The sequence below is a fragment of the Galeopterus variegatus genome, unplaced genomic scaffold (genome assembly GCF_000696425.1).
Source record: "Galeopterus variegatus unplaced genomic scaffold, G_variegatus-3.0.2 Scaffold50, whole genome shotgun sequence".
Lineage (NCBI taxonomy): Eukaryota > Metazoa > Chordata > Mammalia > Dermoptera > Cynocephalidae > Galeopterus > Galeopterus variegatus.
Genome location: NW_007726161.1, coordinates 404,928 through 420,342, shown reverse-complemented (window position 1 = coordinate 420,342; position 15,415 = coordinate 404,928). Strand labels below are relative to the sequence as shown.

The 15,415-nt window shown below is 37.7% G+C and overlaps 1 protein-coding gene across 1 annotated transcript in view; it reads right to left on the bottom strand.

The window, feature by feature from the left end:
- Window positions 1-15,333, bottom strand: part of KDM1A (lysine (K)-specific demethylase 1A) — a 59,005-nt gene extending 43,672 nt beyond the window's left edge. The window contains exons 1-2 of the mRNA XM_008572798.1: window positions 15,140-15,333; window positions 6,572-6,737 (exon numbers count right to left, since the gene is read on the bottom strand). Of these exons, the coding sequence (XP_008571020.1) occupies window positions 6,572-6,737; window positions 15,140-15,202 (229 nt within the window). The 5' untranslated portion in view covers window positions 15,203-15,333. The remainder of the gene's footprint in view (window positions 1-6,571; window positions 6,738-15,139) is intronic.
- Between the last annotated feature and the right edge of the window lie 82 nt (window positions 15,334-15,415).

The window sequence follows — 15,415 nt, the reverse complement described above, 5'->3', positions numbered from 1 at the left end:
GATTAGCAAATACAGCAAAAAATGTTAACATTAGTTTTATCTCAATAGTTAATACACGGATTTCAATTATGTTCTCTTCAGATTAAGTCTATATTAGAAAGGACCAAGATCTACCATTCTGGTCATGATTTAACACAAAAGATTAAATACCAAGATTAATTTAAAAGTTTTACATACATATGCACCTCTAACAGTTCCAGATGCTTAAAGAATGATCTACTTCATAAGTGACACATTCTTGAAAATGGGGTACAATAAACGCTTTCCAAATAGTTTCCAAAAGTAGGTACATTTACCTAGTCCATAAATCGACCCTATTTTTTCTGAATAAAATACCAATCCACTCCATTCCTGGCTCAACTCTGTATTTAATAAATATAAGATATTTATACATAAGGGTGGATTTTACATTTTCTCATTTGATCCTGATAATTCCCATTTTGCAGATGAGAAAATCCTCACAGACAAGGTATCCTGTTGTTCTATTATGCCACGATGAGACCAAATAAATGATGGTAGCAAAAAGAACTCAAAGAAATGATAAAAATACATTTGCTCAGGTAAACAAATTATCATTTTTGCTTTAATAAAAAGTAAAACAAAATGATCATTGAAATGAAATCATTCATGTAAAAAAGCAGCTCAATCTCTCAAAGACCAAACATAACTGGTAATATCTGATTCAATGGTTTTTATCTGTTTAATGTAAAATTTCCAAAATCCAATTTCGGGGAGAAATATTTAAAAGCAACTTTTGAGAGATCTATTGTATATCATGGTGACTGTGGTTAATAACAATATATTGCATTCTTGAAAAATGCCAAGAGTGGATGTTAAATTTTCTCACCACAAAATCGATAACCATGAGAGTAATGTATGTTAGCTAGATTAAGTTGTTCCACTATATATATATTTTTCAAAACATCATGCTGTACACATTAAATACACACAATTTTATCTGTCAATTGAAAAAATAAAATAAAAAACTGAGTTCTCACAGTACTTTGCATACACTTCACTGTTTCTTCATTGTAACTAATTATTAATATCTGTAACCCTAACTGGACTTTGAATTCTTTGCAGGAGGACCGACTATATATCTTTGAACCCTTAGAATCCAGCACAGTGTCTGGAACAAAGTATTATAGTTGCAAAATTCATGTGTGTAGAATAAAGCAAATGACCAACTAACACATTTGAGGAAATCTTATATTGTGTAGAAAATGTCTCCGTTTTACTTTTTAAAAAATTTCCCCTCTACACTACCAGTCTACTACCTACCCTTTACCCTTTCTGCCTCTAAGTCCCTCTAAAATTTTATGCTGAAATTTAACACTTAAGAGTATTTTGCCTTTTATTACACATTTATGTATACGTTTCTGTCTCATGCTAGGCTATATGTTATCTGAGAGTGGGGGCCATGTGTTATATAGTGTATATTTATCTTGATCCATTCATAATATTTCTCAAAATATAAGAATATAAAAATTTTGTTGAATTGATCTAGATTAACTTTTCAGCCTACACATTTTTTCTCAGTTCTCCAGTGAGTTATTTTGGAGCACAGTTCCAAATCAGAAAACTAAAGTGATATTATTCCAAAAAAGGGGGGCAAGAAAATTAATCCTAGTCTGTTTTCCAAATGTATGCTTCATACTTCATATAATGAGAACTCAAATTATCTCACGCATTAATTTGACACTAGCAGCTCAACAATTCTGTCCAGAATGAATTTCCCAGCCACTTCTGATAAATCTACAAAAGAGGGTCTCCTGTTGGGCATGGGGATGTAATAGAATCCTATAATCTTTCCTGTGGAGGTAATATGAGTTAATTCTCACCAAACCTGAAAGCTACTCCTGCTCTCTGATTCCACTTATAAGCATGGACAGAGAAATCAGAGAGAAAAGCTTGGGATAAGCCACTTGAGAATATTATAGTAGGGTAAAAAACAAAATTATTCACCTGAACTCTGACCATAACTATCTATGCTGCCAAACCCAGTACTTGGCAACCACCATCCATGCCTGTTACTGACTGCAATGAGTATGACTCCCTCATAGAAAAGGGCACCTTACAAGCAAATAACTATATAAATATAAGGTGATAATATTAGGATCACTCACTGATTTTTTTTCTTTTAAAAGTAAGGAAATCAATCTTCACCTCTTCTCTGGTCAAATTCTATTATAACGAGTTCTGAAGATAGTCCAAAAGATTCTGCCTTTTGGATTTTTACTGTCTGAAGAAGAAATTCAAATTTTTGGTCAATCTTTTTTCATGTTTGTATTTTCATTATAACAGCATTTGTGATCAAATTTCATTGAATCTTAAGCTAAATTTTCCACCCATACATTTTGTATATTTTCTGTAATGCAGCACTTTTACTAAGTCAGGTTGCATGTCCTTTTATATAAAATTTAAAAACATTTTCAACCCACAGTGTAACTATGCATTAACAGGGCCCAACACTTATTAAAACCACACAAAATTTTTTGTCATACTTATCTCTCACATCAGCAATTTTTGTTAATTTATCTAAAAGCCTTTATCTCTTTCAAACACACATACACACTTCTAAAGTTACTAACATACAACAGAGAAGACATGTTCCTCTAGTACAAATAAAGAACTTCCTCTGGTACAAATAAGAATATAAACAAGAAGAAGTGTTTCCATCCATGGTCATTCAATAAAGTAAACTATAATATAAAGCTGTCACTGATCAGCTAACCCAATTTAACAAAATGGATCTAAATAGTTAACCAATAGCTTAATGGAAGCCAATGAGCTTCATTAGAGAGTATTAACACATCACTGAGCCCAGAAAAATGGTATACACATTCACATGATTTTATACACACACACGCTCACATTCTGATGTCTCTATTGAGAAGTTCATTCACTTTAAAAAGCCTTGAGAAAAGCTTCTTAATAGCCCATTTCAAATTTCCTTTTACTTATTTTATAGGTGCTTCACTAATATGTGTAACTACTAATCACCAAACACAATTCCAAAGACAACCTGTTCAGGTTTAGCTGCTATTACCTAAAAAACACTTTCATCTTCACAGAAAAGGTATCTATACTAGGAAACCAAATAAAACTATCACTTATTAAAACAAATATGTTCAAAAGTATAGGAAATGTAAAAATACATGGAGTACCAGCCAGCTGCCAAAAAAGAAAAACATATGGAAATGTTTAAGAAAACAAAATAAGGTAGGTTTTAAACATAAACGGCAATATTTAGTATGAAAAATCCATTATTTACCCATTCTGACTATTTTTTTTGACAAAAATTGACAAAACTAAAAACAATGTTTAAGCCAAAACAGAGAACTTCCAATTAAATCCAATCAAAAATTCCAAACTTCTTGTTTCTATACCAAAATAGCCTAAATTTTCTCTCCAATCCCAGCCTCTTTACTCCTCCAGTTCATCCTTGTAGAACAAATTGATGGATCTTTCCAAAACATATATTTCAGTACAGTCTCTCTTGCTCAAAAAACCTCAATGCTACCCCCGACCAGACCCACTTAATGCTCAAATTCCTTAGCCTGGCTTAGTCAACCAAGGCTATCCACAATATGGCTCCAAGCCTCCTTTCTGGCTTCTCAGTATTCTCCTAGAGGAACATTCTCCAGTCATATTGTTTGACCCACTGACTTCAGAATACCTGTGTTTTCGTAATTAATAAAATATTTTCTTAAAATTAACACTGAAAAGCAAAGCAAAATTTTCTGAACAAATTTAAAAGTTGGTAGGAATGAAATGTATGCAAACCTTACATACTTAAAGAGGATAAGTTAATTGCAGTTATTACTTAAAATAACTGAGATAAAGAAAAGTTTTGGTAAAGAAACAAACCTACATCTTCTCTCAAGATTTTAATATATCCATACGGCAACGCTCCCAATTTTTGACTGAAAACTCTTGTGAAAGAACTTGGAGACAAGAGACTTGGAGACCCTGGATAGTTTCCAATCTGAACTCATTTAATAATATTTTATGGGCCGGCCCGGTGGCGCACTCGGTAGAGGGCGGCACTTGGGAGTGTGGCAGCGCTCCCGCCGAGGGTTCGGATCCCATATAGAGACCGGTCCGCTCACTGGTTGAGTACGGTGCGGGCACAACACCGAGGGTTGTGATCCCGTTGCCGGTCGCGGTACGGGCGCGACACTGAGGGTTGCAATCCCGTTACCGGTCATGAAAAAAGACAAAAAGGAAAAAAAAATAATATTTTATGATTCACCATTAGGGCCTAGTCTATTTCTAACCTATGTAGGTCAGTAAGTTGCCACTGCTTTCTAGGAAAAAGTACTTCCCTACTTCACCCCAGAAATTTTCAAAAAATTTTTTAAGTTGTTCTAAAAGAAAAATATCTTTATTTTCATAACCATAAATAATATATTTGCAAGTCTGGCTGTTATCAACACGTCTGAGCACTGAAGATATCCTCAAACAAAATTTTAACTTTCCCCCCAAATATTAAGCTAACTTAAACTAAACCACTGTATTAGAATTAACCAGAATGCAATAAAGACAGTTTCCCAAATCCTAAATCACTTTGCTAAGACATTTACTTTTTGTGGGAACAATGTCTGACATTTTATGAAATTAAAAAACCTTTTTAACAAAAAGGAAAACACCAACACTAAGACTTAGTTTAAATTTTTCAGAGGATAAAGAAAGTGTTTATGAACTTGGTACCTACAATAAATCAGTTATTTACTGGAGACACTGCCAATCACACAAAAAAACAGGGTGAAGCAGCATCTGAGATACCAGATCATCACTGCATAATATCTAAAGCCCTTGAACTAAGAGATCAGCAGCCTCTTAAACTACAACAGATATCAAAAGGGTTATCCCATGTATTTCATTAGTAGGTCTACAGCAAAGGTAGAAGAAAACAAAGACAAGAATCAAAAAGAATACAGAAGAAAGAAAGGTGTAGAGGGGTAAAGGGAAGGGTTAGAGATATGGACAGCAAGAAGGAAAGAGAACTAAATGTGTAAGACTAGAAAGAGGAGGGAGAAAAATAAACAAAAAAAGAGATGTTGGTGAGGTACAGAGAAGGCTATGCTTGCCTGGGGGACATTAGTCCCAAAGGTAACGTAGCACTGACACTAGAAAACTTCCAACTAGGAGTTGCCCAAGAAAACATTCTAAAAAAGATTAAAGAAAACCATCCTTCTTAACAAACCTCTTACTCTTGAGATACACTGCACCCAGAATCTAATCTTTTTTTCTTAATGTTCTCAAACTGTATTCTTTTAAAAACTGCAACCATGTAAATTATAAATTTTTAAGAGTTTTAGCTAGAATTTGAAAATGTCTAAACCTAAGTTTAAATTAACACTTGACTTATAATCCTCTCAAGTGAAGCATCAGTACTAAAACTTTTTTTTTTTTTTAAATAAAATAACTTCTGGTAATTCACGGTAACATTATAGAGGAGAAAAACCTAAAAACAAACAAACGACAACAACAAAAAACAAAAACAAAAGATAAAACTTCTCAAATGAAATATGTCCTAATCTGGATTCCTATGAAAGTCATGCAAGATACAGTAGATGGGGTCTAAAACAAGCATTTTATTTTTAAAAGGTACAGGACTAAAAGAATTGGTGAGGTGAGTGAGCCTGGAGCTAACGGAAATATAAATATCATTTCAAGGAGAGAAACTTTGTAAAAATTCAAAGTCAAGAAGAGTCAATGAAATGTCATTAAAGGCAAAAGAAATGAAAAATTAATTAATATTTTGCTTTTGCTTGGTCTCTCCAAAACAGAAGTGTATCCCTGATTGGTCCAGATATCCTCAGAAAGCGAGGATTCAGGGTCGAGGGGATATTAGTGAGAATTCTTTAAAGCTGTTTGAATCTCTGAAACCAGTACTATAGACTCCAATAATCTTTCCATGTTATAAGGAAGCTTGTGTGAGCTTACATTCTCTTCATAGTTTTTTTTTTTTTTTTTTTATACCATTCCTTTGATGGGAGGGCTCAATAAACAGTAACAAGCACTTAGTCCTTTTCCTTTTGACCTCAGAATATATTTTTATATCTCTTCACCAGGAAAAGGCATTTATCAAAACTGATCTACACCATGAAGGCTTTATCAGAAAGTATCTAACTATGTGGTAAATGCATAATTTAGCCAGCACAATTTCTGAATCATTCTCTCTCTATATTCTGAATAAGAGTTTGTCATTTAGAGGTTTGGTTCTTTGGATTTGCCTTTCTGTATGTTTTCTCTACTTGTTTATTTTCTCCTACTTTCCAACCATCTTATACTGCCACTGTCTTTCCACCCCCATCCTTTACTTTCCTCCTATATTTGTACAGACACACACACAAAAAGAATATCAGTACCATTATGTATGCATATATACACACATACATATATGTGTTTTATATATACACACACAAAGACACACATGGCAAAAGCCCCAATATTAGAGTATAAACCAAAGATGAAGACATAAATAACACTGCAGAATAGGAATAAATCCATTTATTTTAATTTCTAAGATAAAACAAAATTGTGGTTGTTTACTACAACTCACCAGACGGTTCTTCAGGCTCACTTTCATTTTCTTCCTCAGGTGGGGCTTGAGGGGGTGGTGGGGGAAGTTTCTTTTCCTTTTCTGCTTTAGCATTTCTCTCTTCTTCTGAGTAATACTCATCTTCTGAGAGGTTGGCCAAGCTTTCATCCATCTCTCTGTACTCTACCTATATGGAGATTATACCAGGGAAAGCTAAATACAGTGAACATCCAAAATCAGGGACTCTATTTGGAACCATCAGTAAATGTGAATTGCTTTTTAATTTCAAATTTCAAGGGAAATAAGCATATAACAAGAAACAAGTCAGCTTATATATAATTATTAAGAGTAAAACCCCTCATCTTGTGTCAGTTCAGGTTTAGCCCAATCTATAACATTTACATCATAGCACTGACATTCTGATCATTGACTCTGAGGCTCCTTACATCTCCTAAAATAATTTTTGTGAGTGTGTGTGTCTCATGTTCACATACTGGAAGTTTCAACAAAAGATTAAAATAATCCTTAACTAGACAAAAATAGTTAGCTAGAATATCAAGTCTGTCTAACACGAAGCCTGTGCTTTTAACTATGATTCCAAGAGAAAACAGCAAAAGAATTCCATGAAACCTAATGGGGAGTAGAAAAAAAGGTGCAAATAACAAAAGTTACAAAGAAGAGAGAACCAGAGGCCAGCCAGTTAGCTCAGTTGGTTAGAGCACAGCTTTATAACACCAAGTTAACAGGTACAGATCCCTGTATTGGCCAGCTGCCAAAAAAAAAAAAAACTTTTATGTACAATTCTTTGTACAGATAAATAAATGCTTTCATTTGGGGCGGCCAGTTGGCTCAGCTGGTTAGAGCACAGTATTATAACACCAAGGTCAAGGGTTTGGATCCCAGTACTGGCCAGCTGCCACAGGAAAAAAAAAAGAGAGACAGAGAGAGGGAGAACCAAGTCCTTAGTAGCCGAGGAAGAAGTCTTAGTGAATGTGTCATTGAGGGTAAAAGAGTATAGGACAGGGAAGATTATGGACTTGTTGGCCAAAATGTTTAAGATGGTATTACAAACAACTGTAAACATTGGAACACTGTAAAATTGTCATTATGACTTCCATCATAATAAAGATTCCAGGAAGCCACAGAAACTACAGCTAATTGTTATGAATTCAATGAAAAGATAAGTTATTAGATGTAGAGACAGAACAAAGACAACATGGCTTCCACATATACCTAATGTATTAAATTTCCAAAATGAACAGTCTTGTGGATTACAGTGAATGTAATCTATTTTAACTTTTTAAATGTCTTTGAAATACTTCCAGATGGCTGGCTGCTCTTTTGTTGTCTTCTTTTTTTAAATGACATGACCACAGGATTTGGAGAGTGGGGAAGTGGTTAAGAGAGGTAGAGGAGTTTTACTGAAAACAGGGATTGGATTAGAAATTGAAAACAAAAATTAAGAATAACTTGTCTAGTTCTGACCCATGCTCTCAGAATCTTAATATATGAATAACTGCATTCATCTACTCAAATACTGAACATTGAGTACATGGCACAACGGAGAGAACAATTACAAATGAGTATCCCCCTACCCTTATAATAAACTGAAAATCTATTTGCAAATAAATGAACCTGATCAGGCGACCATCTCACAGAGGGACTTTACAATAAAACCTCCAGAAATGTATATACTAAACTTTAACTTCATTAGCTAAAATAAACTGTAGTAATAGATCTCAGAACAATGGATAAAAAAGCATCAAGGAGGAAAAAAAAGTTTCAAAGGGGGAGAGGGGTGAGAAAATGTAATAAATGTTTATAGTATGCAGTTTTCTTTCTCTTTTTACCCCTCAACAGTGCTTGGCCCCTCCCTTCCCCTAAGGTTCAGTCCTTTGATCCCTTGCCCATCAATCCTACTCACTCAATAATCACTTAACAAGTACATAACATGGAACTGGGCAATGCAAAAATTGAGACACACACACAAAAAAATACGAAAATCCTTTCTACTGCAGTAGTTTAGCTTTTCCCAAAGGATGTTCCATTCAATACCATGCTCTTTGAAGGAAGAAGGGATCCAAGATCAAGTCTGGGAAACTGCATTCTTTATAGCCCCCCTCCAGGAGAGTCACAATGCACATTGAAGGTACTGATAAGTTTTACAGCAAAAAGAGTCTTTTTAACATTGTTTAATCCAATGTTTTGACAAACTTAGCATTATTAACAAGGAATACACTTTGAAAAAGCTGTTCTAGAAAGTTCTTAAGTCATCAGGAAAAAAGGAGATTAGAAAAATACCTAGATGGAACAAGAACATTTAAAGATAGTATTTAAAAACAAAACTGATCCACAGAACCCTAAGAGTCTTAAAGATTTCATTTATTATTTTAATTTAAAAAACTTTTTATTAAAACAAATAAATACACACATATGTGTTAAACCAAACCCTAATCCTTTAAAGACCATGAACACATTAACTCGCACTGCTTAATGTAACTCAATTTCGGGTAGACCTAAAAATGAACTTTTCTTCTGCCATCTCTGTTCAACTGAGAGTATCCTAAGATGTCAAGGCAAACTATAAAAAAAAAAAAAAAGTAAACAAAAGCAACCTTTTGCACTACTCAATTAGTAATGAATTGTCACAATATTTCATAAACAAAACAAAATACAGAAATAAATTTGGAGTCTAAGGCTGAAACAAGACTGCAACTATCATGCTTAACCTCCAATCTCAAATTTGATTTCACCAACAGCCTCATTTTCTCATAGACTAAAATAAATAAATTTAAACAAGACAAAATAGGCAAGCAGTATTTTATTTTGGGATTTTGCTTAAAATTTTATTCCATAAAAAGGGGCTTCCCTGGGCCGGCCCGGTGGCGCACTCGGTAGAGTGCGGCGCTTGGGAGTGCGGCGGCGCTCCTGCCGAGGGTTCAGATCCCATATAGAGACCGGTCCGCTCACTGGTTGAGCATGGTGCGGGCGCGACACCAAGGGTTGCGATCCCGTTGCTGGTCGAGGTACGGGCGTGACACTGAGGGTTGCAATCCCGTTACCGGTCACGAAAAAAGACAAAAAGGAAAAAAAAAAAAAAGGGCTTCCCCATTTAATAAAGTTCTAAAGTCATCTAAAAGAGTCATACAAACCAAAAAAATCTCTTCTTCCCATAAAAAAAAAGAATACGTACTCCGAATCCAAAGGATTGGGACTCATCCCTAAGTAGAATACCTCAAAGACTTCAGAGATTCCACAACTACTTACAACCAAGGACACAAAGATGTCCCAACAGGCATAATATGAGGGAGCAGGGTAATTATTCTTTCTTTTACACTGATAACTCTCAAACTTACATTTCTAGTCACTTCCTTCTCATCCCACTGGAACAGCCATAACCCACATCAACTACGTTGAAATGAAACAAGGGACCTGAGAATGAGTCAGATCACATTTTGAAAAGCAAAGGCAGGAAAATTACGAGATCCAGGCAGAACAGGACCAAACTGGTAGGAGAAATAAGTGTGGTGCTGCCCCTTGGGGGAAGAGACCTTTTTTTTTTTTTTTTTTTTTAATCTTTCTCCCTTTTAGTTCATTTAAGGCACAACTGCTAGGTTAACTTTCCTAAAAGATGACATTTTCAGATAATTTAACAGATGAACATCAAACTGTTCAAATAAGCATATAAATTCTCTGGCTGTAACTATTCAAGCTAATCTCTAATCACTTTTTAACACACTAGTCAAAAAGCTGTTCTACCTACCCCTAAACTCCTAAAAGCTACTCCCTCCTTTTTCTGTTAATCCAATACCTACAATTTAAGGCCCACTTTCTCTATAAATTATTTCCCAATTATTCTAAACTTCAGATATATCTTTCTTTTCTCTGAATTCTCATAGTACTTATGATATACATTTCATAGTCTAGTTCAATACTGTCTCATAGAACTTTTTGTGATAATGGGAATGTTCTGTATCTGTGCTTCTAGTACTGTGGCCACTGGCCACATATGGCTACTGAGCACTTAACAACATGGTGAGCGCAACTGAGAAAACAATTTTTTATTTTAACTTAAATAGCCACATCTGGCTACTGGCCACCATATTGGACAGCACAAATCTAATGCTCTTTACAGCCTGGACACGACTCTACAACCCAAACACCACTGATCCCTCCAATCTATTTTACTCCTAAACAAACCCCGCCTCCAATTAAATTCATTTGCTCACTGTTCTCAACATTCAGTTATCCACTCTGGATTCCGTGCTGCTTCTCAACTATATTCCAAGCATTTTTCACTTCCTTTTCTCCACTCGTAGTACTTAATTACTAGTCACCTACTTACTATAAATCAAACACCGCAATAAGTATTTTGTTTGTATTATGTCTAAATCTAATAACTTCACAAAGCAGGGTTTATTTACCTGAGGAAAATTAATCATAGGAAGATGAATTAACTTCAAAAAGTTCAACCTTTTCCAAAATACATTTCTAAATTCTGCCCTGTTTCAAGACCTAGCTCAAGGCTGCCATTCCTGAAACCGTGTTTTCCTGAAGTGCCAACCCAATTTGACAATTTCAAACCTTAAATATTTCTCCATAATTTTAATATACACACACCCAGGAGTCAATTTATTCTGAAACCAATGAAATTTAAACCTGAGGCATCCTCAATTGCTTCGACCCCCTTCCAATACCCTGAACCTAATTTTGATCATGTAATTATATAATTTTTTAAAAGAGGGTCCCCAAAATTGGATAAACTCCCATGCCATAAAACATAAGATAAATCCCCTGCATACACCACAGAACTCTTGAAGGAAACCCTGTCTATCCTGGCCTCGGCTTGCTTTTTACTCCTTAAGTGAACATTCTATCCTTTAAAGTCTATTTCCTCTGGCTAAGAATGGGAAAGTTTCCCCAGCTCCTTGCTTCCTAGTTGTTCCAAATAAACATACAATCCATTTTTCTTTTGAAATCAAGTTTAAGAGCTAATTACAATGGAAAAATTGGATAACAAGAAATAAACACAGGAGAATTTTAAAGACAAAAACCTTATAGCACATCCTAAACGGATCTACAGCTTCAACCCAACCCCAATCAGAATCCCAGATGAGTTTTTTTTTCTGGCTGAAATTGACAAGCTGATCCTAAAATTCATATGGAAATCCAAAGGTCATAGAATAGCCAAAACAATCTTGAAAAAGAAGAACAAAGTTGAAATCACACTTCCTGATTTCAAAACTTATTACAAAGGTACAGTAATCAGGATGTGTGGGATAGAAATACGGATCAATGGGACAGAATTGAGGGTCCAGAAATAAACCCTTAAATTTATGGCCAATCAACAAGGGTGCCAAACATTCAATGGGGGGAAGAACAATCTGCAACAAATTGTGCTGGGACAACTGGATATCTACATGCAAAAGAATGAAGTTGAATCCCTACCTCACACCATATTCAAAATTTAACTGCAAAAGGATAATACATGTATATGCAAGAGCTAAAACTATAAAACTCTCAGAAGAAAACACAGGTGTAAATCTTCATGACACTGGATTAGGCAATGGCTTCATAGATGTAACACCAGAAGCAAAAGGAACAAAAAAGATAAACTAAACCTTATCAAAATTAAAAACTTCTGGGAGGGCCGGCCCGGTGGCGCACTGCTGTGTGCACTGCTGTAGTGCACCGCTTGGGAAGCGTGGTGGCACTCCCGCCAAAGGTTCGGATCCCACATACAGACCGGCTGCTCACTGGCTGAGCGAGGGGCGGGAGCAACACCGAGGGTTGCGATCCCGTTGCCGGTCCCGGTCTGGTACGGGCGCGACACTGAGGGTTGCGATCCGTTGCCGGTCACGAAAAAAGACAAAAAGGGAAAAAAAAAAACAAAAAAAACTTCTGGGGCCGGCCCTGTGGCGCACTGCTACAGTGCACCGCTTGGGAAGTGCGGCGGCGCTCCCGCCGGGGGTTCGGATCCCACATACAGACCGGCCGCTCACTGGCTGAGCGAGGTGCGGGAGCAACACGGAGGTTTGCGATCCCGTTGCCGGTCCCAGTCCGGTACGGGCGCGACACTGAGGGTTGCGATCCGTTGCTGGTCAGTAAAAAAGACAAAAAGGAAAAACAAAATTAAAAACTTCTGTAGACAGAATATGAGAGTACTTCAAAAAGTTCATGGAAAAATAGAATTAAAAGATAATATGAATCTTTCCCTTGTATAAAGAACTCTTACTATAAAATAATAAAAAGACAACCCAATTTTTAAAAAATGAGCCAAGGGTTTCAGCAAAACATTTCACCAAAGATGACAAATGCCAATAAGCACAAGAAAAGATGCTAACATCATTAGTCATTGGGGGAAATGCATATCAAAACCACAATGAGATACCACTTCACACCCACTGGGATGGCTATAGTAAAAGATGGACAATACCAAAGGTATGGAGAAATTAGAACTCTAAAACATTGCTGGTGGGAATGTAAAATGGTGCAGCTGCTGTGAAAAACTGGCAGTTCCTCAAAAAGGTAAACATAGAATTACCATACGATCCAGCAATTCTACTCCTAGGCATATACCCAAGAGAACTGAAAACTGTTCACACAAAAAATTGTACGTTAACGTTCACAACAGCATTATGCATAATAGCCAAAAAGTGAAAACAATCCAAATGTCCATCAAATGATGAATGGATAAACAAAATGTGGTATATCCCTACAATGAAATGTTATTCAGCCATAAAGAGTTATAGATATAAGTACTACAATACGAACAAACCTTGAAAACATGCTAAAGCCAAATACAAAAGGCTACACATTATATGATTCCATATAAAATGTCCACAATATGCAAATCCATAGAGACAGGAAGTAAATTAGTAGTCACCAGGGGCGGGGGGTAGGGGAGAATGGGGAGTGATTGCTAACTCTACAGGTGTCTTTTGTGGATGATAAAAATGTTCTAAAATTGATTCTGGTGCTGGCTTGCACAACCTTGTGATTATGCTAAAAACCAAAAGTAAATTGTACACTTTAAAACAGTAAATTTTACCATATGTGAATTATATCAATAAATCTCTTTTTTTTTTTTTTTGGTCCTTTTTGAGACCAGCCACACCACGCTCAGCCAGTGAGCGCTGTGAGCGCACTGGTCATCCCTATATAGGATCCTCCGCGGGAGCGCTGCTGCGCTCCCAGCGCTGCACTCTCCCGAGTGCGCCACAGGCTAGGCCCTAAATCTATTTCTTAAAAAACCTTATCACATGGTTTCTGGCCACACTTTCTATTGAAATAGTAAAATAAAAACTCTATTAGCCTTCTGCCCTTTATTTCATTTCTGAGGTTTGGGATCACCAACCTCTGTGCTTTTCACACCCATGCTTCGGTAAAATCCCCAAAAGCCTTCCATCCAAAATGGCCTTTTACCCAGCACTGGGTATACTTTAGAGAGGTCTCTCAAGTGGGTAGCTAAATCTGAGGGTTTTCAGTCTGGGTGATACTCATATGAAGAAGTTCCTCATACACACTGAGTTGGTTGGTGTTCGCGCTGAAAAACTATATACAAATAACCTGTAATAAGCATAAATTACATATACTGCACAATTTTATTTAAGTATTATTATATGCAACTAGACCATAAAATCTCCAGAAAAGGCCCAAGTATAAAGTCTGTGCCCTAATACTGCCTCAGTGCCCTGCCTACTGTCTATGTGGTCCTTTGTTTCAGGAGCTGATGCTACCCCCTCACAACATAAGTGTGAAGCTTACGTTCCAGTTCCACCAGTTACTTAGCTGTCTGACTCTAGTCAAGTTGCTTAAACTGTGTGCTTCAGTTTACTCGTTCCTAAAATGGGGCTAATAATACCTGCCCGCTGGTGTTTAGCAAAAATAAAATGCTGGTGACACGCTGAACGCAGCATCTGGCACACAGAAATGTGAGGCAATTATCATCTGCATATACCGTTCGGCATCAAATCCCTTTCTTTCATATTTGCACCTTAGGTGACTGATACCCTCTTAATCAGCTTCCTCGTCTGTAAGAGTCTACGTCGAGAGGATAAAAGGAAAAAGACGAAAACTTCTAGATCACGAGGGCTCAAAAAAACAACAAACAAACCCCAAATTCCTTTCTTTTCCGTCTCCATGGCTAAGGCGATTTCTCTAGCATCATTCTACTGTCCCTGGTGCACCCAGCTGAAACCCATCAATATCGTTGACCAGCTTCCAGACACACCTGTGGACAAACAAGTGCTGTCTCCAACAACGCCTCCACGTCAGGGAGCCATTTTTTCCAGTCAAGGAAATGAAAAGGTGTGCCAGATGTGATGAGTAACATATACCCCTCCCATAAATCACCAATTCCCCCTTCTCCACGTCGGCCGGGTCCCGGCACAAAGACCATCCCTTCTCTCACCCCACCCGTCCAGCTAGCGGGGAGGTGGCGTGGACACCCATCCGATTGACTGGGAGGTCTGGGTGGTCGTGGGGCTCGAGGCACAAGGCCGTGGAGGGCGAGGATACGCGGGGCTGGACAGCCTCGGGGAAGCTAGGCCCTGCGCCCTGTCGTGTGAGGGAGTGGTCGGGCCTCACCTTGGCCCGCTTGCGCCGGCTGGTCCGTCGCCCCTCCGGAGTCTCTGCTATTCCCGTTTCCATGGGGGTCGCAGACCCAGGAACCACGGTAGGCCCAGCCTGAGGCCCGGCGGACCCCGGCGGCTCGGCCAGGCCCCCGGGGGGCGAGGCCCGCGGAGGCTCCTTCTTGCGGGGAGTGCGCTCCCCAGCCGCCCCCGGCCCGACCTCTGCTGGGCCTGACAAGCCCGCGGGCGGCGCAGCCCACTCCGAGCCGCTCCCCCCGCCGCCCCCCCCCCC